This window comes from Ochotona princeps, chromosome 4, assembly GCF_030435755.1.
Source record: "Ochotona princeps isolate mOchPri1 chromosome 4, mOchPri1.hap1, whole genome shotgun sequence".
Lineage (NCBI taxonomy): Eukaryota > Metazoa > Chordata > Mammalia > Lagomorpha > Ochotonidae > Ochotona > Ochotona princeps.
In genome coordinates, this window is record NC_080835.1 from 69788766 (window position 1) to 69812266 (window position 23501).

The window sequence follows — 23501 nt, forward strand, 5'->3', positions numbered from 1 at the left end:
GACCCCGCATCCATGTGAGAGATCTGGAAGAGGCTCTGGGCTTCTGGCTTCTGACTGACACAGTTCCAGCCATTGCAGCTGCTTGGGGAGTGAATCAATAGATGGAAGATCTTCCTCTCTGTCTCTCTTCCTCTCTGTATATCTGTCTTTCCAATAAAAATAAACCAAATCTTTAAGAAAGAAAAATGTAAGTTACTACTTAAATAAGAGGCATGACCTAGGTGTTCAATATGGCCTTGGCACTTGCTCGATACTTAAGCCATGAAACTGATATCCAGTGCCACTTAGTAGGCCTTCACTTCTCTGAGACCAGCAGAGGACTCAATGCCATCAGTGCTGACAGGTGTAACAGACAGAAGGCTGCTGTGGTCACACATGTCTGCAAAATGCTGTGTTAAATGGCCTTTGATAAATGTCTTTGCTGTAGGACTCCTTGGAGTTTGTTAACACATCAGGCTCAAATAGTAAGTCCTTAGGGGGTAGTGGTAGCTTAAATATTTCCCAAACTTTTTTGGTCATGGAAATAACTTGGTATTTTGAAAACTGGAACTTTGGGAAACTTTCACTAAGAAATGATTCCCCACGGAGACAGCACTGCAGCACAGCAAGTAAAACTTCCATCTGTGACACTGGCATCCCAAATGGGCATCAGTTTGAGTTCCAGCTGCTCCACTCCTGCTCCAGCTCCCTGACAATTTCCCTGGGGAAGCAACAGCAGATGGTCTAAGTGGTTGAATCCCTGCAGCCATGTGGGAGATCATGAAGGAGCTCCTGGATCTTTGCTTCTGACTGGCCCAACTCCAGCTACTGCAGCCATTTGGGGAATGAACCAGCAGATGGAAGATCTCTCATTCTCTCTCCCCCTCTCTTTCTGTTTTTCCTTTTTCCCATTAATAATTCTGCCTTTCAAATAAAGAAATAAATCTTCAAGAGAGAGAAAGAAATAATACAAGAAAGAGTTTTTGAAAATGAGGTGTTCTATGTGTTCTATACCCTAATTTCATGGTTGGGGTGACAGCATTCAGGATTTCTATGTGATAACCTGAGTGACACACTTGGTCCTGAGCCTGCCACGCAGATATTCTATACTTTGTAGATTTTATTATAAGATTTAACTATCAAGAAAATACTAATTAGGCATTTTCCCCTGTTTAATAGAGAATAGGAAGAATAGACTCTAAGACGAATAGACCTGAACTCAAATCTCTGTTGCATTATTCATCATCAATTTTGGGACTTTAATGAAATATACAAAGTAACTTCAGAGCAATACCTAAATTACTGTTCAAACAATAGATAGAAATAGTCTAGACAATGTGTTGCATGAATCTGACCAGTACAGTCTACCTGTTGTCAACCTGGCATCCATTCACATTCCCCAAGCCAATATGCAATATCCACATGAAGACAGCCGGAGGTACGTCCACCTAACATGATACAACTGTCCTATGAGCCAATGGAAATTTTCAGCCTTTTCCCTGGGGGTGGAGAATGCAGATCCTCGAATGAAGCTCTTCTTTCTCCTTTGATATCCTATTGCTCAAACTATGTGATATAAGCTTAATTGTTACTAATACAGTGTAAATTGCACAAGGAAATAAAGCTAGGAGATTTAATTACCTCTATGAGGTCACCTGTAAAAAGGGCTTATCACACCTATAAAGGGTTTGTTCATTCATTCTTTCAGCAAACACTTGTATCACTGAATATAAATATCCATGTGTGACATAAACTTTGCCCTTGATGAGCAGGCAGGTGGCCAGAGGAAGTCTCTTGAGAGTTTGATAAAGGGTTTCAAAGAGAGTAAATGTCTGATAAATCTTAGTCACTTTCTCCTTCCAGGAACAGACCAGGCTCCGCTCTCAAAACCACTGCAGGCATACCTGGGAGTCAGCCTACCCAATGGGCCTGCTCAGCCCAGAAGCTTCTTCCAGCTTCCGAGAGGCCACCAGACAGGGAGTGTGGATGTGACAGGGAATTTTCACACTTCCAAAGATAAGTACATTGCTTTGTCCTTAAGGACAATACAGCAAGAAACTCAATGTGTTCTTGTAAGCCATAGTATCTATGGAAACCAAACATTTCATAGGCTTTGATAAAAAAAAAAATAATCAACTCAAATCTGAAATATGAGAAGACACTTAGCAAGTTAAAAGATGCAGTTTCTGTAAACTCAAGTCATTGAGTATTTATAAGCATTACCATATTTTCAGAGATTTAAGTTTAAAAAAGAAACCTTGAAGGGAGCAGGGTTGTGACATAAACAGATAAGCTGCCTCCTGTAACACTGGCATGCCATATGGGTGCTGGTTCATTTCTTAGCTGTTCCACTTCCAGTCTAGCTCTCTGCTACTGCATCTGAGAAAGCAGCCGCAGATGACCCACGTCCTAGGCCCCTGCACCTGCTTGGAAGAGCCCTATGGAGCTCTTAGCTTTCACCTGACCCACCGGCCCACCTGGCTGTTGCAGCCATTTGGTGAGTGAACCAGCAGATGGACGCTCTCCATCTCTTTGCATCTCTAACTCCTTCAAATAAATAAATCTTTTCTAAAAAAATGGAAATCAGGGTCTGATGCGATGGCCTAGTGGTTAATTCCTCACCTTGCATGTGCTAGGATCCCATATGGATGCCAGTTTGTGTCCCAGCTGCTCCACTTCCCATCTGGCTCATTGCTTGTGGCCTGGGATAGCAGTAGAGGATGGCCCTAGGCTTTGGGACCTGCAGCCGCATGGGAGACCTGGAGGAGGGTCCTGGCTCCTGGCTTCAGATCAGTTCTGCTCCAGCCATTGTGGCCAGTTGAGTAGACCAGCAGATAGAAGAACAAAGGGGAGGGGAAGGATCTTGGGGGAGAGGGAGGGGAGACTCAACCATCAACTAAACTGTAACAAAAAGCAGGAAAAAAAAGAAATTAATGTTGAAAAAAAGGGAGATCTTTGCCTCTACTTCTCTCTATAAACATGCCTTACCAATAAAAAAATAAAAATTGAAAAGCAATGTAGAATAATCCATATCTTCACACTTATATATGAGAGCAATCACTGAAGAATTATAAAATTAACTTTTTCAGAAATGTCAACTGCTTAATCACTATATTTCATGTCAATTTGCTCACAGTATCTTTGGAAGTGATTTTTTCCCCCATATTGTCATTTTTAAGTGTTAGGTTGAGCAGAGCAGGACGCTGGCAACAGGCAGAGCAAGAATGAATCCATGATGGATCATATAGGGATCATCCAGGCTTCATCTCCTCAGGAATGATTGGAATGCCCTCAGGAACCACCTCCAGACCCTGTCTCAGCCCACCATGATGAGTACCCTGAGCTACAAGTCACCCTTCACATATGCAAACCAGAGTCGCTGCCTTTTTCCTATCCCCTGTGCTGAAGATGTATAAAACCCCAATGCTGTTTACCCTGGGCAGCCACTTCCCTCACATGGTAACCCCACCATATGGAAGTGGTCCCAGGCCGTGCCCTGCCAGGGACACTTCTGTTAGACTCTCTCCCCTGACTAATAAAATTCTGCCTCACCTAAAAGCGCCCCCCCACCCTCTGTCTTACACACGCCCGCATTTGTCTCTAAATCTAAAATGTTAGCCACCTTAAAACTATTTACTTTCCATCATTTCATTTCTATAAACCACAAAGGACTTTTCAAACCTTCTAGGAGATTCCCCAAGCATTCTCAATGTAAGACAGCCGTAAAGCTAAAACAAAGGTTGGCAGATGCATTTCTATCCTCCAGAGTCTACGGCAGAGAAATTGGTTCATCCCAAGTTCAAACTTGAAATGGCATATGTGTCTAAAGGGACAATTCACTAACTGAATTTTTTCAGGCTTCATGGTTTGTAGAGTCATGGGGAGTCAGAAGAAACAAGAAGACAAGAACTCCTTAGCTCAAGTCATCAAGTGAGAAGCAAGTACAAGTCAGGCAAACAATTTTTTAAAAGCTAGAAATCCATATACCTACCCAGCACATAGAATCTTTGTAACTGTGATCACAGACAAAAACTCAGGTTTTCCAGAATTTTTCTTAATACTCTCCTTTTCAAAAATGAATTATAGGAATATTTCTTATCAAAAACAAAAGTCACTTCTTCACTCGACAAACATTTATTAGATGCCTACTGTGCACCAGGCCCTGGATAACTGAAATTTCCATAGCTCTCCTGGTCCTGGAGTTTGCAGGTTATTGGGGAACATATCAGTCAGCAGGAATTTTCAGAATAGTGTGCAAGTGTCTTGCTGGTTGCATAAACCAATGGTTACAAAAGCAACAGGAAGGATACCTGAAACAGATTTGGGTTTCTTGGAATGTGAGTCTCTCCAAGCTGAGACCTGGAGAGTAAGTCAGCTGGGGCAAGGGAGGGATGTGCAAGAGTTGACTCATGGGCACTAAGTTCTGGTTAGCTAGGAGATGGTGTGATGTCCTGAGAACAGTACAGTGAGTATAGGCAATGATAGTGTATTGTACATTTAACTGAAAAGCAAAGTAAAAGAATGAACTTTGAATATTTCACCATAACAAGAAATGTCTGAATATATTTACCAATTCAAATATTACACAATGAATACACATATCAAAACATCATATGGGACATTTTTAACATCAAAATTAAGCTTAAAAAGTCAGAAAAGGTACCATGCTTATTGAGGACAGGAAGGTTCACGTGAAAGAAAACAAGGAACAGCATGTGCGGAAGTCTGAAACAGCAGTGACCATGGGGAGTTGGAAGTGTTGAAGACAGTTCACATTCCCTGGAGTTTGGAACTCCATCTCTTTCTCACCCCAGGACAGATCAGATTACATTTAGCACTTTGAGGCTAACACCAGCGTTGGCTCACATCCTTGATGATGTTGCCCTTGTGAAGCCCTAAAGGATGAGCTACTACGAGAAGCAATATACCTACATCATCACTGGCAGACATAAATGCAGGTGCTTGGGACAAAGCAGTGAACCCAGTTGGCACTGTTTAATGCTTATGATGCTGCAATCCCACATCTGTTTCAGTCCTGGTTTCTCCATTTCCCATTCAGCTCACTGCTAATGTACCTGGGAAAGCAGCAAATGATGGTCCAAATACTTGGAGCCCTGCTACCATGTGGGATATCAGGAGGGAGTTCCTGGCTCCTGGCTTTGGACTGACCCAGCCATACATGCTGCAGCCATTTAGAGAGTAAAACAACACATGAAATATTTCTCTCCCCCTGCTGATCTGTGTTTCAAATAAACAAATAACTTCTTTAATGGAGAGCAAAGTGGCTCATTCAGAAGGCATTAAGTAGTTTACTATGACTGATGCAATAGGTGGACATAGGAATGGCAGGAGAGAGATTTCTCTAGAAACCAAGCCCCTGGCCTGAGTGGCAGAGGGTTGGAGGCCCATTACTTTTCCTAGGAGATGGAAAGGGGAGCTAAGAACCACTGGCCATACTGTTCCTGTGAGAGCCAAAGGAAGCCTCGCTGGAGGCAAGTAGGGAGTCACTCTATAGGACCGCAGATGCAGGAGACCCATTTGTGGATGACCACTGCAGGTAAGATGACCAGATGAAAGTGGAAAGGTCCAAGAAAGCATTCATGTGGCACAGGGAGGCTATAGAGCTGACCAAAGAGAATGAGTGGGAAGAGAGTGAGTGGGAAGAGTGGAGTCACATGGCCCCAGCACAATAGCCTAATGGCTAAATCCTCACCTTGCATGCCCAGGATCCCATATGGACACCAGTTCATGTCACAGCTCCATTTTCCACCCAGCTCCCTACTTGTGCTTTGGGAAAGCAGTAGAGGATGGTCCAAACCCTTAGGATCCTACATCCATGTGGGACACCCAGAGGATGCTCCTGGCTTCATATCAGCTCAGCTCTGGCCATTGCAGCCACTTGGGGAATAAACCAGCAGATGAAAGATCTCTTTGTCTCTTCTTCTCTCTGTAAATCTGCCTTTCCAATAAATAAAAATAAATCTTTTTTTTAAAGAAGAGTGGAGTTATGTGTGTGTTGGTATGTGTGTCTGTGTATTTTTGAGTATGTACAAAGCCAGGCACAGGGCAGAGAGAGGAGCAATGGTGAGGGGGAGGCGGGAGCAAGGAATCCCGATGAAGTGGTGTCCTGGGGAACAAACAGAAGAATTTCCAGAAGGCGAGGGGATTACTTGGTCAAAGGTAGTTATGAGGTCAAGTACAATGGCGCTTCAAAAAGTTGATGGAAAAGCAAATTCAAAGGTAGGTTTATTTTGGTGCAAAATATTTTTAAATCCATGTAAAATAATTTCATAACATGCATTTTTCAATACCTTATGGAAGACCTCTGGTATACATGTATTTCCCCAAGTTTTACGTAGAAAAATAAGCTTATCATTGAATTTTACTTTCCAGGAACTTTTTGAAATTCTCTTATAGGATACAGGTGCCCCTTGCTCGTTAGGTTGGACAGCCAGGAGGATGCTGATGAATTTGGAAGAGTGGAATTCACCAAGATGGGCAGCAGCAGTTGATGGATAAGTGAAATGACCCAGAGAAGCCTCAGTAAACACACACAGTCTTTTAGAAAGCAGAGCTAGGAAGAGCAAGACAAAGTTCAGTGGCTAAGACAGAACCTAGGGTCAAAGGACAATGTCAGGTGAGACCTGGACAGATTGAAAACTGCAAGAGTGGCATTGCCCATTGTGAAGCCGCATACAAACCCCGCTCATTAACAAGACTGCCCGGGAGGCCCAGCAGCAGCTGTGTGGAAAGCGAACAATAGTTCATTAGCCACAGGGAAAGTGTGTGATAAGAGGCAAGGAGCTATCAACCTAAAAAGAAAAAAGCATCCCTTCCTCCCGTCTCTCATTTTCAGTTCATCTCTTTCCCATAGAATTTTGATGTTTCTCTCTCTGACCTCCCTTTTCCACACCTGCCAGGCTTCACACTCATTTCCTTGTTGTGATTAGACCTAAAAAGTAGCCTTTTTCAAGTGGTGATGAAAGGCCACAGCATTAACACTCTGAAATATCACAGAAATCATCAGATGCGGGGCGTAGGATGCTCTGATCCAAGTCTGGGAGGGAGGAAGGAGGAAATTGCACAGGAGGGAGAAGTCAACCGGAAGGGAGGGGAGCAGAAAGCGGGCAGAGGGAGTGGAGAGGCCCTTATGCAGTGGTGAAGGAGGATAGGGCAGGGGAGGAACTGGGAGAGAAGGAAGAGGAAAGGAGAGGGGGAGAACAGGGAGAGTGGGAGAGGTGGGAAGGGAGTGGGTGAGACAGCGGGAGGTGGGGGAAAGAGGCGACGGGTCCCTGCAGGTTGAGGAGAGGGGGACGAGTGAGGACAGGGAACAGGATAAAGGGAGAGAGGAGAAAGGCAGAGAAAGGGATGTATCAGGATAGACTGAATTTTTTAGGAGACAAAAAATGATTTTTAGAAACGCAGTTTTAGTCTGATATTCAGGTATTTTCTTGCTTACTCTGCAAACATGCATGGACTATGTGCTGTGTATGTACTGGGCAGAGATCGCCCCTGACTGCTGCCGCCCAGAGGTAGAGCTGAGTGACTAACGGGCCATTCCCTCAGCTGTGCGATAAGTCAGGGGCTGGCAGCCAACACGGGACCCCCAGGGACATCTCTCCAACCTCGGGACCATATAAACTTCCTTAAAGCAGCCCAAGCTGGGTCTTACCTGCTGTGCCAAATGCCCATCCCAAAACTCATGTTTCAATTCCACCTTACATGAACTTTTGCAAGTATCCTGCTATATAGATGAATTGAGAAGTAACCCTGATTGCAACCTATTTTGAAACGCATAAAAATGATTAAGTTGATGGCTAAGGAGAAGGATGCTTGGTTGGCTAGACATATAATGAATAAAGTATGGCAAAATCTAAGTAGTGGGTATTGGAATGTTCATTGTAGTTTTATCAACTTCCCCCACGTTGGAAAACTCTCCTAACAAAACACTATGAATTAGATATTTCTGACTGCTGCCTGCCTAGCTCCAGTTCTGAAAAGGAAAGAGTTATGTTTTGCTACAGTAACTGTGGCAAGAGCTGATGGAGGCCTAGATGGCAGAGAGCAGGGAAACAGACAAAAGCAGGTGAGCTGCCAGTTAAATCAAAGGCTTGGTACCCAGATGGATGGAGAGGGAAGAAGAAAATAACACCCCGATTTACCTGACCTTACTGCAAGCCAAGTAAGAGTTTACACAAGGATGGTCCTTTGATATTCAAGATACAGGACACAGCAAGTGAGGGTGGTAAGCTTGGGGAGGGAGAAGAGGAGAGCATAGGGGAGAGAGAGGGAGAGGGAGAGAGAGAGAAGAGGACAAGGAGAGCAGAGAAAGAGAGCAGGAGGGGAGAAGAGAGAGAACAAAGATAAGAGGCATCTTTTATGGTCTCAGGGTAGAGAGACTGGCAGAGTGGGGTCAGGGATTGGCAGATGCGGCTGCAGGTGGACACTGGGAATAAATGCCTCAAGGGATTGGTGGAGTGTAGTTTTTTTTTAAGATTTATTTTTATTTTTATTGGAAAATCAGATATACAGAGAGGAGAAAAAGAGAGGAAGATTTTCCATCTGATGATTCACTCTCCAAGCAGCCATAGCACAAGCTGAGCTTGTTCACAGCCAATAGCTTCTCCCAGATCCCCCACATGAGTGCAGAGCACCAAGGCTCTGGGCCATCCTCAACTGCTTTCTCAGGCCACAAGCAGGGAGCTGGATGGGAAGTGGGGCCACCAGGATTAGAACCAGAGCCCACTTGGGATCCCGGCGCGTGTGCAAGGGAAGGAATTTAGCCGCTAGGCTAGGCTATCGTGCTGGATCAGTTTAAACTTGGAGGTCACTAAGCTTGATTAGGCAAGTGGGATTTTTTTTTTTATTGTTAATTATTTTGCATTATGTGACAGTTTCATAGGCTCTGGGAATCCCCCCATCCCTCCCCCTCCCCTCCCCCCGGTGGATTCCTCCACCTTGATGCAGTATTACAGTTCAAATTCAATCAAGATTCTTTCATTGCAAACATATACCAAGCATAGAATCCAGCTACTTATTGTCCAGATGGGTTGAACAGTTTCTTGGGGAGACCTTTTCTGGTCTGAAGTTTGAGCTGGCAGAATATCATCACAGTCAATTAAGAGTCCCAATATAACATCAACAGCAATTTGCAATGTTATGGAATTGACATGGTTTTGAGTAACCAGTGTATTAAAAAGAAAAAAAAAAAAAAAAGGAAAACAAGTCCTAGCCACAACCTATGATTAGCTCATTGACATTTCAATTTTAGTTTATATACAGGACCGGCTGCTCTATACCTTAAAAAGTACCTGTATATTGTAATATTAGTGCAATCTCTTATAACCTGTATCCAATGCAATAAGATAACGCGATATAATCTATAAACCAACAATTAATGTCAGAATACTTAAGATCTACATCGAAAAATTGTAAAACCTACTATACCCTCAATATGCTATGTTAACCTGTAATGGGGGGGGGGAGTGCAGGGAAGTCTTTCAGGACCATAAAAAGAGTGAGAAAAAAGTACAATATAGCCTATCAAGATCAAATCTGGTAATTCATAGATAACAGACTCAAAGCGGCACTAAACAACAATAAAACTACTATACCAATGCATGAGGGGGGAATCGGGTGCGATCCTGGCAAGTGGGATTTAAGGAGGTTGAGAGCTAGGAGGTTTATGGTAGTGCTGGGTAAATAGGTATTCAAGGGAACTGAGATTAGGAGATTTAAGATAGTCCGGGCGGGCCCAGCGCAGTAGCCTAGCAGCTAAAGTCCTCACCTTGAGCGCTCCAGGATTCCATATGGGCACCAGTTCCAATCCCAGCAGCCCTGCTTCCCCTCAAGCTCCCTGCCTGTGGCCTGGGAAAGCAGTTGAGGATGGCCCAGAGCCTTGGTCCCCTGCACCCGCATGGGGAACCTGGAAGAAACTCCAGGATTCTGGCTTCTGATAGGTGCAGTTCCGGCTGTTGCGGCTGCTTGGGGAGTGAATCATCAGATGGAAGATCTTCCTCCCTGTCTCTCCTTCTCTCTGCATATCTGACTTTCCGATAAAAATAAATACATTAAAAAAAAAAAGTCCTGGGTATGCAGGCATCCATGATAATCAAGGTGGCACAGAGTCCGGGATTGTGGGTTCAGTCCTCCGAGTCCCTCCTTATACCCAGCCCTCCAGGAGACTCCCTGCGGCTGTCTTGACCTTAGTAGTCTTTTCTCAAACTGAGCAGGCTTCTGCCCCACGGGTGATCTTAGCAAGGAGATGGGTAGGAGTCATTAGCACCAACAATCCCCACGGTCCCAGATGACAGCCAAAGCTGAGCTGCCCGCTACCCTGCTGCCTCTTTCAGAACCCACTGAGTGGCCCTGCACCTTCTTGGCAATTCAACCATCGATTTGGTTGTCATTGTTTAGAACTGTTGTGGATCAGCCACTTCAAATGGCTCCAATCACAGAGGCATCTTGGAATTATCAGCTTTTGGTGAGAAAACAGATTTCTCTGGAAGCCTGAATCACAATGAGGCAAAGCGAGCTTCGCTCAAGGGCTGAGAGCTCCATATGTAGCGAGCAGAAGCCAAGCATCCTGATGGTTCTCTCTGAAAGGCAGTCTTGCTAATCCCTCCCCACTGCCCGCTCTCCACCTGCAGCTGCTGCGGCCCTGTAATTTCCCCCTCATTTCCTACAGCTTTGTCCCGGAGGCCTTACACAGCAGCTCCTCCTCATCCTGCTCCTTCCCCATGAAACGCAGGAAGCACGTGGCCCAGAGGACCAGTTTGCCATTACGATAATTACTTCTATGATTCACTTCTGATTTCTTGTCTCAGCCACATCCACAGCCATTAGTGCTCAGCATTAAACCTGTAATCTATGGGCTCTTCAAGGCCTAGAGTTTCCAGAATGTCTGGGGAGAAGGGAACAGGACACAAGGGGGATCCTTCCGCTGGAGATGCTGCTACCATTTGGTGTTTAAGAGGGGGGACTGCAGGGCTCCTCAAGCAGCAATGTGCAGACAGGGGCGGTACCTGGCACTGTTCCCCAGGGTCAGCAGCGCATGCCTCCCAGCACGCATGAGCTGACCCAGGCATTTGACTTTCAAAACCTGGCTTCACCCAAGACCAAGGCAGACACTGCCCTTCAGCCCTGTGAGGTCTCCCCGTCATCTGCCTGTCACGCAGCAGGTGTGGGGTCACCTATACGGAGCTCAGGCCCCCAGCTCTGCTACTCTCTGGATCCCCACAGCTACCACATCATGGGGCTTGACTGGGGCAGTGCAGTGGCCCTCAGAGGCCTGAACCCTCATTAGCGCTCAATACTGATGATTTTTCAAGTGTGGAGAATGACACGCGTTTAAAACCTAACATGAAGACATTAACTTTAAAATGTGATTAATACTCGCTTTGCACATCAGCTGTGTGTCTGAAAAACACTGCAAGTACTCTATTTGCTTTAATTAAAAATGTTCTCAAGTGTTTTGTTTTCTCTCTCTCCCTAACAAATCAGCTACTTCTGCTATTTCTCCTTTGGAGACAGAACCTGGGAGGAAGGAACTAAAAAATGGGCTCCATTTCCAACATCGCTCTCCTTGCTGGGACTCTCCAAACAGTGCTGTGCAGGTTTCCCAGCTGGCCCCTCCTTGGCAGAAAACGACCTTGTGATGAACTTGACCCCTACAGACTGCCTCCCAGGAGCACCGTCCCTGCGTGCTGAGCAAGGCTATCCTGTGGGTTGAGGGGCAGGACATTTCTGGGGTTTACTGTGGCTTTGAGCACCCATGGAACTCCCAGTCACACTTTAGCCCTGCAGTGTGTCCACTCTCCAGCAGGAAATTCAAATTGTGTGGGCAGAAAGGGCACCATGTCCCAAACCACAGACACGGAAAGGCCTTGAAAAGATAAGAGAACAAGAGTTAAAACCCTCAAGACTTACTCTGCACCGGCGAACACTCCAAGTCCTCTAATGAACTTCCCGTTGAATCTCTTCTTTCCCATAAATCCTGTCATGACAACTTTCCTCCGCAGATAGAAACTGGGGTGTCTTCCCACAGAGTCTGGGGGAATTCCTCACAGGGTCACCCAGCTGGTGGCCAGCACTGACTGACCCAAGCAGCCTGGATCTTACCCAACACGGGGCCTCTGTGTCTCAGGAAGCCGGGTCTCTGGGAGCGCACCAGAACAAGGCAGATGGGCCTTGTTTAACCACAGCCACCTGCGTGTTGCACCTGCTCCCACACCTGCACCTTGTAGAGGCAGGACTAGGTAATAAATGAGTGGGCTGTGGTGCACTCTGGGCCTCACCAACAGCCTGGCTGGGGAGACGGTTCCTGCAGGCTCCTGCTCTGAAAGTGAGTATGACGGGCATGCTGGCAGCGCAGCATATTTCCTCTTCCCTCCACCACACCTGTTGTGTTCCAACTGCTCAGTGGCTTCCAAGCGTCCCCTTGAAAGTGGCACTGCCAGAAGAGCAACCTCTGGGACAGGCTTGGGAAAGCTAGGTTCTGATGGGGCCTCCATTTCCAGGGTATCTGTAGCTCTACACTTGGGAAAGGCTACAAGGTCTTAGTTTCACTGTGACAGTCCAGGGCAAGCTCCTCCCACGCCATGGGCTGCTGGGTAGGGGAGCATCCTGTTTCCCAAAGGGTTGGGGGGCATGAGGCAAGGAGCTCGTCGGCTTTTTTGGGGGATGGGGGAGCAGGAGGCATCTCTTTCTACCACTCTGTTTTCATTACTACCCAAAACAGGGCTGGGATCTAAGGCTCAGCAAACCCCCAGGGGAAGACCACCTGCCTCATGGCTGTGCCCAGGGTGGGTTTCACTCCTGCCTGTGCAAGCCTCCATGCTCTGACAAGTCAGCAAGGTCACAGTTTCTGCCTTTGTTCAAATACGTTTGAACGGGTTGAGGTTGGTAGAAACAGCTACTATTCTCGGGCAGGTAAGCACAGCCCTAGCCACACACACGCCTGGAGTCAAGCAGGCCCTTTGGTTCTATGGAGAATCTGAGTACTGAGCACTTGTACAGCTCCTCAGCTAGCTCTTGGGTTTCTGTGAGCCAGGGTCAAAGCTCCAAATTCCCAATCCAAATGTTACTGAGTTGAAAGGCTACTCCCTGGAACCGGTGTTGTGACTTTGTGATTGAGCTGCCACATGGGCAGTGGTTCATGTCTCAACTGCTTGATTTACAATCCAGCTCCCTCATAATTGCCTGGGAAAAGCAGAGGAAGATGTCTCAAGTGCTTGGGCCCTTGCTACCCATGTGGGAGATCTGGAGGAAGCATTTTGGCTCCTGGCTTCAGCTTTGCCCAACTCTGGCCATTGTAGCTTCATCTTGAGGCCTTTCCCTCTCTATGTAACCCTTTCAAATAAACAAATCTTGAGAGAGGGAGGGAGAAGGGGAGGAAGAAAGTTTCCTTTCCTTGGAAGAAGGACTGGAAAGAAAATGTTTCCCTCCCATGGAAGAAGGACTAGGAAACATTCCCTTGGAGAAGAGTCAGCCATCCTATTCTGGCCCTGACCTAAAAGCTGGTCTCTCCCCATCCCTGGACTTAAGTCTCTGTATTGCTCCACTGGCTGGAGTTGGGGATGTCTGCTGCTCTGACGGTCTGTGATGTGTCTTAGACAGGAGGTCCCAGGAGCAACTGGAGTACTGCCACCACTGTGGGAGCCTCAGAGTCCACACTGCTTGTCCAGTGTCTGCTATGATGGAGGCAGTGGGGTAAGGTGTCCCCTCCATTGCCTGAGCAGCGTGGGTCTCTCTCCACAGCAGATCTCAGCCATGCAGCAGTGGTGGTGGCTCCTGCTTGGGTTGTGGATGGCCCTGCCTACCTGGGCTGGGGACAAGCTGCTCAACATCTGCATGAATGCCAAACACCACAAGAGGGAGCCAGGTCCTGAGGATGAGCTCTATGTGGAGGTGCGCTAGGGCCCGAGGGTAGGGTGGGCTTTGGGAGGCCAGTGAAGGGACATAGATACCAAGATGGTCTCTGGATTCCATCAACCTGGATCATCTGATTCCTTGGGCTGGGATTTGAACAAAGGCAGCAAAAGGGGACTATTATGCCTTGTGGAGACCTTAGTTTTACATGAGACCATCTGTGTCCCATCTGCTGTGGTGACCCCAAAGACCCATGCAGGTTGGACAGAGGTTCAAATAAGCCTTCCTACCAATCCCACCCAGAGCTTTTACAGGCTTTCCGTGTGACTGTGGGAGAAGCGGTACTGCTGCTTAAGTCTGAGTCCCTTCCACCTCAGGTAACCCCAGTTTCTCCTGAGGCTTCTTCCTCTACCTGCTCTACGCCCCCTCCAAGGCCTCTGTTGCCTCCCAGGAGCAGTGTCCCTAGAGGACCTTGACACTGGGGGCAGTGAATGGTGATGCTACCCTGTGGCTTGACAGCTGACCAGGGGTCATCCTCTCCAGGGCACTGCTGACCCGATGGCAGCCCATTTGCCAGATCTTCTATGGGATGTTTTCCTGTCATGCTTCTGCCCAGACACTCACCAGCCCAAGCCTCTTCCTTCCCGTGTCTTTTACTTCTTCCCCTGCTTTCAGTGCGAGCCCTGGAAGGACAATGCCTGCTGCACAGCCACCACAAGCTGGGAAGCCCACCTGGATGTGTCCCCACTCTACAACTTCAGCTTTTTTCACTGCGGATTGTTGACTCCAGAGTGTCATAAGCATTTCATTCAAGCCATCTGCTTTTACGAATGCTCCCCAAATCTGGGACCATGGATCCAGCTGGTGGGTGGATGGGAGACAGAGCTCCATTACAAACAGTCTGAGCTTCTATCCAATCTTAACACTGGCAACGTCAGGATGTTTGTAGAAACGGGAAAAGCTAACCCCAATGTGGACAAGTGCAGGGATGGGGAGGAAGCCACCTGCAGTCCTGGTGAACTATAGGAGCGAGGCTGGCCCCATGAGAAGAATAGGGTGAAGGACTCTCACCAAGAGAGGTTTTGTGGTATTACATGGACCCAAGTTCGAATCCTGTCCCCGTAACTCCTAGCTGCATAGTTTGGGACAATCTACTTCATTACTTAATGTCATTGTCTCATTTTTCTTTAATTGCTCGTATTTTACATAGAGAATATACAGATAGCACCTGACCCAAATAATATTAGCTATGAGTAGCCTTCAATGCCGTGTGTAATGTTCTTGTCTCTGACTGTGCCACACCCAGGTGGGCCCCAATGGGCCAGGACAGCGAGCTGTGGGTGTGCCATTATGTCACGAGGACTGTGAGCAGTGGTGGGAAGACTGCCGCACATCCTACACTTGCAAGTCTAACTGGCATGATGGCTGGGACTGGAGTCGGGGTGAGTGGCAGGGAACAGCAGGTGCAAAACTCCTTGTGCTCCCCCCAGGGTGGAGGATGTGGGGGAAAGGGGCTGAGAGAGTAGGAGCTAAGTTGCCCACCCTTGCTATCTCCTCCACAGGGAGGAACCGCTGCCCAGCAGAGGCCCCCTGCCGCCCATTCCCCCACTACTTCCCCACCCCAGCTGATCTGTGTGAGAAGATTTGGAATAACACCTTCAAGGCGAGCACAGAGCACCAGGGCAGTGGTCGGTGTCTTCAAAAGTGGTTTGAGCCCACACAGGCCAACCCCAACGTGGCAGTTGCCCGCCTCTTCGCCAGTCCTGCCCCAGCTTGGAAGCTCCCCTCCACCCTTGTGGGCTTCTCCGTGTTCCTGCCGTTCCTTCCCTAAGAGCCCCACACATCCATGCTCCCACCAGCAATGGACCACACTGTGCCTGCCTCCTTGCTGAAGCTCTTTCCTGAAAAAAAGAACAGGCTGGGATTGGGTGGGGCGGGGGAAGGGCGGCTATTGAAGCTGAAGTGGCTGCAGCAGGAGCCCTAGACATGGGGTTTGAGGTTCCTGTCCTGCCCTGCATGGCTGGCCTGGGAGGCAGCTGGAGGCAGTGGATGCCAAGGCAGTGGAGACCCAGCCCCTCCTCTGCCTTGGAGGAGAGGGGCTGTGATGGATTCCAGGACCTTCTTGGGCCAGGGTGTACCCTCCTCCTTCCACTTCCGGGGTTATGGGGACGGGGCCAGTGGTGACCTCCTGTTCTGTGGTGATACCTACAATAAAACAGCATTTGTCATGTCCTGCCTGTGTGACCCACTGCATCTTAGTTCAGTAGGAGATGCACAGAGGGAACCGGTGGCTTGCTGCACTAGTCTCCAACTTGGATGCTAACTTAGCTAAGCATGATGAACTTCCCAATACCTGCCACAAGCATTTGTCTGATGGGAGTCATTTCAACACTTCTGATTTTCAGTAACTGATGTACCATATAAGAAACTCAACGAGGGCCAGGGAAAGAGCCACTGAGACCATGGTTTATTGGATACCAAAATTGAGGCAGATACCTCACCTGCTTTCAGGTTTGCCTTTTTTTTTTTTTTTAACCCCTTCTTTTTACACACACTGAGCTGAAATTTTGGAAACCCGAGTTCTAATCTGGCCTTATTTTCTAAGTGACTTTTGGTGACTCCTTGACTTTCATATAAGAATATCTCATTTCTCTGCTGAGAGAGATGAAACGTTTGAACCAGGTGACAGTGCATTCAAAGGCAAAAATAGGCCCAACATGAATAGGTTGTGGCTAAAGTGCTCACCTTGCATACCTGGGATCCCATGTAGCACCGGTTCATGTTCTGGCTGCTCCATTTCCCATACAGCTCCCTGCGTGTGGCCTGGAAAAACAGAGGATGGCTCACAGCCTTGGGATCCTGCATTTGCATAGGAAACCCAGAGGAAATTTCTGGCTCCTGGCTTTGGATCAGCTCACCACCAGCTGTTGCAGACACTTGGGGAGTGAATCGGCAGAAGGAAGATCTGTCTCTGCTTCTCTCCGTAAAGTGGGGAAGGGGCAAAGTGTATGTCCCTGCATGGGACTGACAGTCAACCTGCCCACTAAGCTCCCAGAGACTAAAGCCTGACAGCTTCCCAGTATTGGAGAGAGCCTTCCCCCATACCATTTCCTTTAGCAAAAAGAGAGGTATAGTGCAGCTCTGCTTGAGTTGGCTGTCTTTTCTAACAACTGCTCATTCTTGACTGATACCAGCCAGCTCTGCTTATCAATCAAACTTAACCTGCCTTGCACATGCTCATCCAGTACGTAGTCACAGGTAGGCATTATGGTCACAAAATTGAAGAACATAACGTCGTGCTCAGGGTCTGGGTTGGAGAAGGACAGCAGCAGCAGTGAGAATGAAGCTGTGGGAGAGAGGATGGGTACTGAGATGGCTTTGCAAATGGTAAGGCTCCAGCTAATTACAGAGTACCTGCAATCCCAAGGAATCACCGCTTTTCCATTGTTCTTAAGTCTGGCTTCAAAAACACTGGATGTAAAATCTCTAAGAAGTGAAAACTCTACAAGGTGTCTGAGGTACCATGTTTGATAGCAAGACAACTTAATTTTTTTTTTTTTACTATTTTTAAGTATGTAGGGGAAAAAAATGTAGGGGTGGGCATTTGGCCTAGAGTTAAGATGCTGCTTGAAATGCCTGCATCCCACATCAAAGTGCTTGGTTCAAATCTTGGCTCCACTCGTAACTCCAACTTCCTGCTAATGCACACCCTGGGAGGCTCAAGGACATGGCTTATCGCTAACTATGTGAGGGGCTTTGTCTTGGATTGACTGAGCTCCAGCCATCGCAGCCATTTGTGAACCAACAAATGGAAGATTTCTCTCTTGCCCTCTAATCCTACCTTTCAAATAAGCAAAATCTTCCAAAAATTAGGAGATTTAGAAGCTATTTATCAAGTCCTGGCTATTCGGAGCTAATTGTCATAGAGGTTGTTTGCCTGCGCTGGAGAGAAAGTTTGCAGAGACCAAGGTCCTGATTTTCCACAGAACTGACATGAAGATAACAGGCTGTCTTTGGGGCTGTAATAGCTGAACTTCTGCTATACATGGTCTGGTCAGTGTTCTTCATCACTCAAGACTTAGTTGGAAGAGGTTAATGAGGTATGGGCCCTCGCTGGCCAGAAGGAAGAGGGTCTCAGTGAGCATTCAGGGAATGCAGTGAGCATGGAGCATGGAAGAGACAGCCTCAATAAGAGAAGGGGCTGATCTTCCAGGTAGAACCTCTCAGAGGCTGTGTGGACTCATGGGGGCAAATGAGAGTTCAGACAAGCCAACTTTAACCCCCAAAGCAGAAGCCCTTGGATAAAATTGCTTCTAAAACACTATAGAAAATTTTGGATGATGCTGAAATGTCACAGGTGTGTGTAATGATTCCCAAGAGACCATTTTTATTCTGGTCAGTGAGGGCCCGTACCTCATGTAGCCTCTTCCAACTAAGTCTTGAGTGATGAAGAACACTGACCAGTCCATGTATAGCAGAAGTTCAAGGGAGACAGATCACCCTGAATCTAGCACACAGACTGGCTGAGCTGGGATACTGCCAACCTTGAGACATAGGAAGACGGGGAAATGTTAACAAGTGATTGCTGAATTGAAGTGCTTCAATTCTAAACCATTGCTAGGAATTAGCAGCCCTCATTTCTGGGCCAGTGGGACCATTCTGGCCATGGTGTACAGCCTGGGCAGCTGCTTCTGGTGGTCAGATTTACAAGTTCTTAGCCCAGGCAGCTTGTCTGTCCTCAGCCATATGGTAAGCCTAAACTTTCCAGAGCCTCAAAATCCATTCTGGGGTGAGATTTAAGAATTGGAGAGGGTTAATCTCAAGGTCAGGACATTTTGTCAGTAGAGAGGCTAAAAGTTGGCACCAGCAATGAAAACAGCAAAAACCTCAAATTCATCAGCCTTTTCCGAGCTCTGTCTGTCTGCAGAGTCCGAGGTTGTGGCCACAGACCCCAAAGCAGCCACGAACTGTGAAGCTGATGCACTCAGGCCCTGTGACTGCTTCACGAAGGAAGAACCTAACATTTACCAGGTTCTGATTGGCCCCATTCAAAGACACTCTGGGAGAGGAAGGAGCAATTTCATTTGGAGTGTAATGTATTCCTCAGCCAAGAGGTCATGGACAAGAACCAAGAGCCAGAAGAGGAGGCTAATTTTCATCAGTCATGAGGTTTAGTTTATCCTCTGTGGATGTAAGTCAGAATGTTCCCAGCCCCCAGCCCTAGGAACATCAAAATAGCCACTGTAAGACATTAAATAACATATCTTTTTCACCATTTAGCACGTGATATATCACCCAGTTCTTAACCCGTATATGCTGCCTAGAAGAAATACATTCTAATACAGAAATAAATTAAGAAATGAAAGAATAGAGATAAACTAACCAGAAGGAAACTGGATTTACTATATGAATATAAAACCAAATAGATTTCAAAGCAAAGTACATTGGGAAGCAAAGATTATTTCATAATGACAGGTTAATTCATGAGAAGACCTAACACTTTAACTGCTTATATACCAAATAACATAACTTCAAAACATATGAACTAAAATCTAACAAACTTGCTTAGGGAGAAAAAATTATAACTTTAGCCAGAAAATCTGTCCCATATCTCAAATACTGGTAAAACATGGTATTAAAAAATCAGGCTATAGAAGACTTGAACAACACAGTCAATCAACTTGACCTAATTGACATATCTAGAATAAAGAATAGAATAATGTTAATCTTTTCAAGTGCATGTAGAATATAAATATGTACTATATTCTGGTACACAAGATGAGTCTTAATGTATTTATAAAGTTTCAAGTACTACCAGGTTTGGTCTTAGACCACAGAATTGCATTGGAAATTGATGGTAAAAAGGCCTCCAGAAAAATCCCAAATATTTGCAAACTACATCATGTGTTTTTAAGTAATTGCTCAAAGAGAAAATCAAAGCAAAAAAAAACACATTACTTTATGCTGAATGAAAATATAAACAAGATATGTCAAGAATGCCTGAGGAGTGGGCTTTTGGCCTAGTGGTTAGTGCTGGGTTTCTTGACGATGAAGGAGAAGCCAAACTCACCACTCAACACATCACAAGCCTCACAAGAGATTGACAATGACCATCCCCGGGGAGAAAGGGAGGATGGCAGCTGCTGCAGGGGAGAGAGAATTTATATTGAGTCTAAAATGGCACAAATCAGGTTGTAGCCCTGATAGGCTGGGAGTGTGTGACAAGTGTGGATGCAGTTCGGAATGGCTGGGAGTGCATGCCTTTCCTAATAAGGCCAAGGGTCTTGGTGGGCAGGGGGAATTTTGAAAAAATGCAGAACTAGGCAGGGTGAAACTCGGGCACAAGAAGGCAAGACCAAAACACAACAAAGTGAAACGTGAGTTCTTAGGATGGCATGACCCCTGTCAAGGTCAAGTCCTGTCTCTGAAGTTAGCATGTGTGCACTGCACATTGGATTTCCTGGGTTTGATTCCTGACTGAGTCTCGAATTCAGCGTACTACTGAAGCAGCTCCTGGAAAGCAGCAATAATGGCCTAAGTGACTGGGTTCCTGCTGCCTGCAATGAGCAGTCTGGATTGTTCCCAGCTTCCAGTTTCAAGCCCAGCAGGAGGCCATTGTGGGCATTTGGTAAGTGAGCCAGCAGACCAGAGCTTGCGCACTCTCTTACACATTTAAAAATTTTAAAAGATTCTGCCAAAGAGGTACACAGGAGGAAATTTTCTAAAAGCAAATATCTATACTAGAAAAGAAGAAAATCTCAAACCAATGACTCTAGCTTCTACAGTAAGAAATTGATCTTTATAAAAACAGAAAATTAAACTGAATTAGATGAACAGATTAGAGCAGAGATCAATGACGTTAGCTTTTATCGCCACAAACCCAATAAATCTAGACTTAGTAAGTTCCACAGGAGGTCTTTATTGCAGCAAGGGAGGTGGCCACGGAGAGAAAAGGGAGCAGAAAGATAGGCAGTAGGGAGAGAGAGTGTGTGTGTGTGTGTGTGTGTATGTCTGATGGACTGCTCCCTGATGGAAGACAACCCAGGACCACTTCCACATGGCAGGGTGACCCATGAGGGAAATAGCTGCCCAAGGTATACAGCACTGGGCTTTTATTCAACTTAGGTGTGGGGGGTGGAGGAAGAGGGCAGCTCGTCAGTTTGCGCATGCTTGTGGCCGTGACATGTCATCATGGCAGGTGTTGATCTTCTTTGCAGACTTGGCATTTGAAACATTTCTGGATGGGAAATGGGTGGCAACTGGAAACTGCTGTGGCATCATCTTGGATCCAGCTTCTTAACTACACGTGTTTTTTGAATTTGAGATTACCATAATGGGAAATCAACTTCTCTTACTGTGCTGAATTCAAACTGTATACATGTCCCCACTCCAAGTTTTAATGGTTCTATTCCTAACTTGGGACATGATGGTAGAACCTAGATTTTCTGGTTTGCATTACAGGTATAGAAATATCAGTATGTTGTTACAATTTTTGTTGCTGTGGAATGATATACAATAAAACTGTGCAGAGACTAACTGGGCCAAATCATATCACGATGCAGAAAATCTCCAACCACTCTATGGACTATGGACTTTCTTGAAAATGTGTCTACCACTTCCTCTCCTCCAATCCCGAGGTCACCCCACTTCACCCTTAACAGTAAGCAGCCTTCCGAAGGTCATCTTCACTCCTCCATTCAAACTGCAGAAAAGAGGGGGAATTAGAGCCAAGCCTCCTTGCAGTGCCTTGAATTCAGGTTGTAAGTCCCAGTCTCCCCGCTTTAACTTAAAGTTTCCTCACCCTGCTTTTATGATTGCAAAGAAATCATTTGCTAACATGAACTCACTGACTTGAAGCAATGATATAGCCAACCCTGGAAGATCCCTAACCACCCATAATGCAAGATTCTAATCACAGAACTCAAGAGGTCAGCAGCTAACATCTTGACATTCAGTTCTGTCTTGAGGGGCTTCTTTTCCAAGGACTCCAAGCCCAGAGCAAAAAATGACCACCACAGGCACACATGTAGCCCTCAGACCAACAGAAGCACGCTTCATCACCAAAAGCATTCCCAGTCCATGCAGGGTCAGGAGCATGGTAGGACTTGGGCAGGAAGGACACCTCTCAGGCCCAGACCCTGATAAGCACTCTACCCCTAACCTGGATACTAAGCAGGAAGCTGAGAACTAACGGACAGCTGCCCATTGCCTTGATTTGCACTTTGCAACAAGCACCTCCTTTCTTCCCCCACTTTGGTTTTAGTGATGGCTTTCTGAATAGCACACGAATAGATCTAGCTTTAGGAGTTCCACAATGACTCCTCCAACCAGTTTGAGGTGGGTGGAGTGGGTGTTTCATAGCAGGATTCTACAAGAAAGTGAATATGAGGAGGGGATCACTGAGGTCCATTGTGGAGGCTGTCATAAAACCCCATCAAAACAATGACAGATCTGCGCTTAGAGCCTTTTTTTAGAAGGGACGCCTGCAAGGGGGGAAGAGACTATGGCAATAGGAAAGTTGCAACAGCCCTCAGATTCATTGTGATTTGGTTATAAACATTTTGTTCTCACTGATCAGACCAGCTAATCATTTACCAGGCCACTGAAGGGAATCTGGAGGAACAAAAGAGTCATCCACAGATCTTTTCTAAGTCATGTGGGAAGGGTGGCCCTGTGCAGCATGCTGCTTCTGGATCATAAAAGAGAGTTACATTTTTTAACCCTCCCTGCTTTTCCAGGATCACATAGCCTGGGTCAAATCCAGCACTGTCATATCCGTGGCCATCTCCCCTCGCTTCCAGAATGGGGCTGCTTCCACAGAGCCCAGTTGCCCCTTTGTTGGCTCTGCACTTGGGTTTGTCACTCAGGGCTGCCTGCCTCAAGCAGGATGAGAGAAGGGAGGAAAGGAAAGACAAGGAGACATTGGGTACTTCCATCTCCGAGAAGTTGGATTTAATGCCTCATTCTCAGGGTCTTGTAAAGTTCCTGTTCACTCCACCTCTGCACCCACCCTTTCAGTTCAGCCTCATCACTCACAATGTCCCTACAAACTCACACTCCACAATAGGGAGGTCTGGTAGGAGAGGGGGTGGGGATGGATCCTTCAGGGACTTGTAGGATCTGCGCAGTGCTCCCTTGAGCTATTTACATGTTTCAGTGTTACCATTTCTGTTGTTTGTTTTCTGTAATAAAATACCACAGGCTAGGCAATTTATGAATAATAAAACATTTCTCTCTTAATTTTTATTGTTCATAATATAGTTCCTTAGGTTTAGGGATTTTTCCTCCAACCCACCTCCGCCTACACACACACACACACACACACACACACGGTTTTCCCTTATATTGTGACAATAATATAGTCACACACATCCACACTTTTCTCTTATATTGTAACAATAGTGTAGTCCTTTGACAACAGTCACAAGTCAATGATCCTCCTATTTAAGTGTATCATGACATTATAGGTATAGACAATTGTAGGAAGCTCAGCATCCTATTATAAAAATTTAATTCTTACAGAGTTGAAGGGTTGAAAGTCCCAGGCCAAGGTACCAGCAGATTTAGCAGCTAGTAAGTCTTGTCTGTCTGCGACGCAGACTTGTCTCTCGCTGCATCACCACATAGTGGCAGGAACAAGGTGGCTCCCCTCA

General features: G+C 46.4%; 1 protein-coding gene across 1 annotated transcript; it reads left to right on the plus strand.

The window, feature by feature from the left end:
- Positions 1-12260: 12260 nt before the first annotated feature.
- On the plus strand, positions 12261-15754 carry IZUMO1R (IZUMO1 receptor, JUNO). Its single transcript, XM_012926924.2, has 5 exons — positions 12261-12322; positions 13738-13887; positions 14524-14712; positions 15155-15290; positions 15411-15754. The coding sequence occupies exons 2-5, from the start codon at positions 13750-13752 to the stop codon at positions 15677-15679; spliced, it is 732 nt and encodes a 243-aa protein (XP_012782378.1). The 5' UTR covers positions 12261-12322; positions 13738-13749; the 3' UTR covers positions 15680-15754.
- Positions 15755-23501: the final 7747 nt, after the last annotated feature.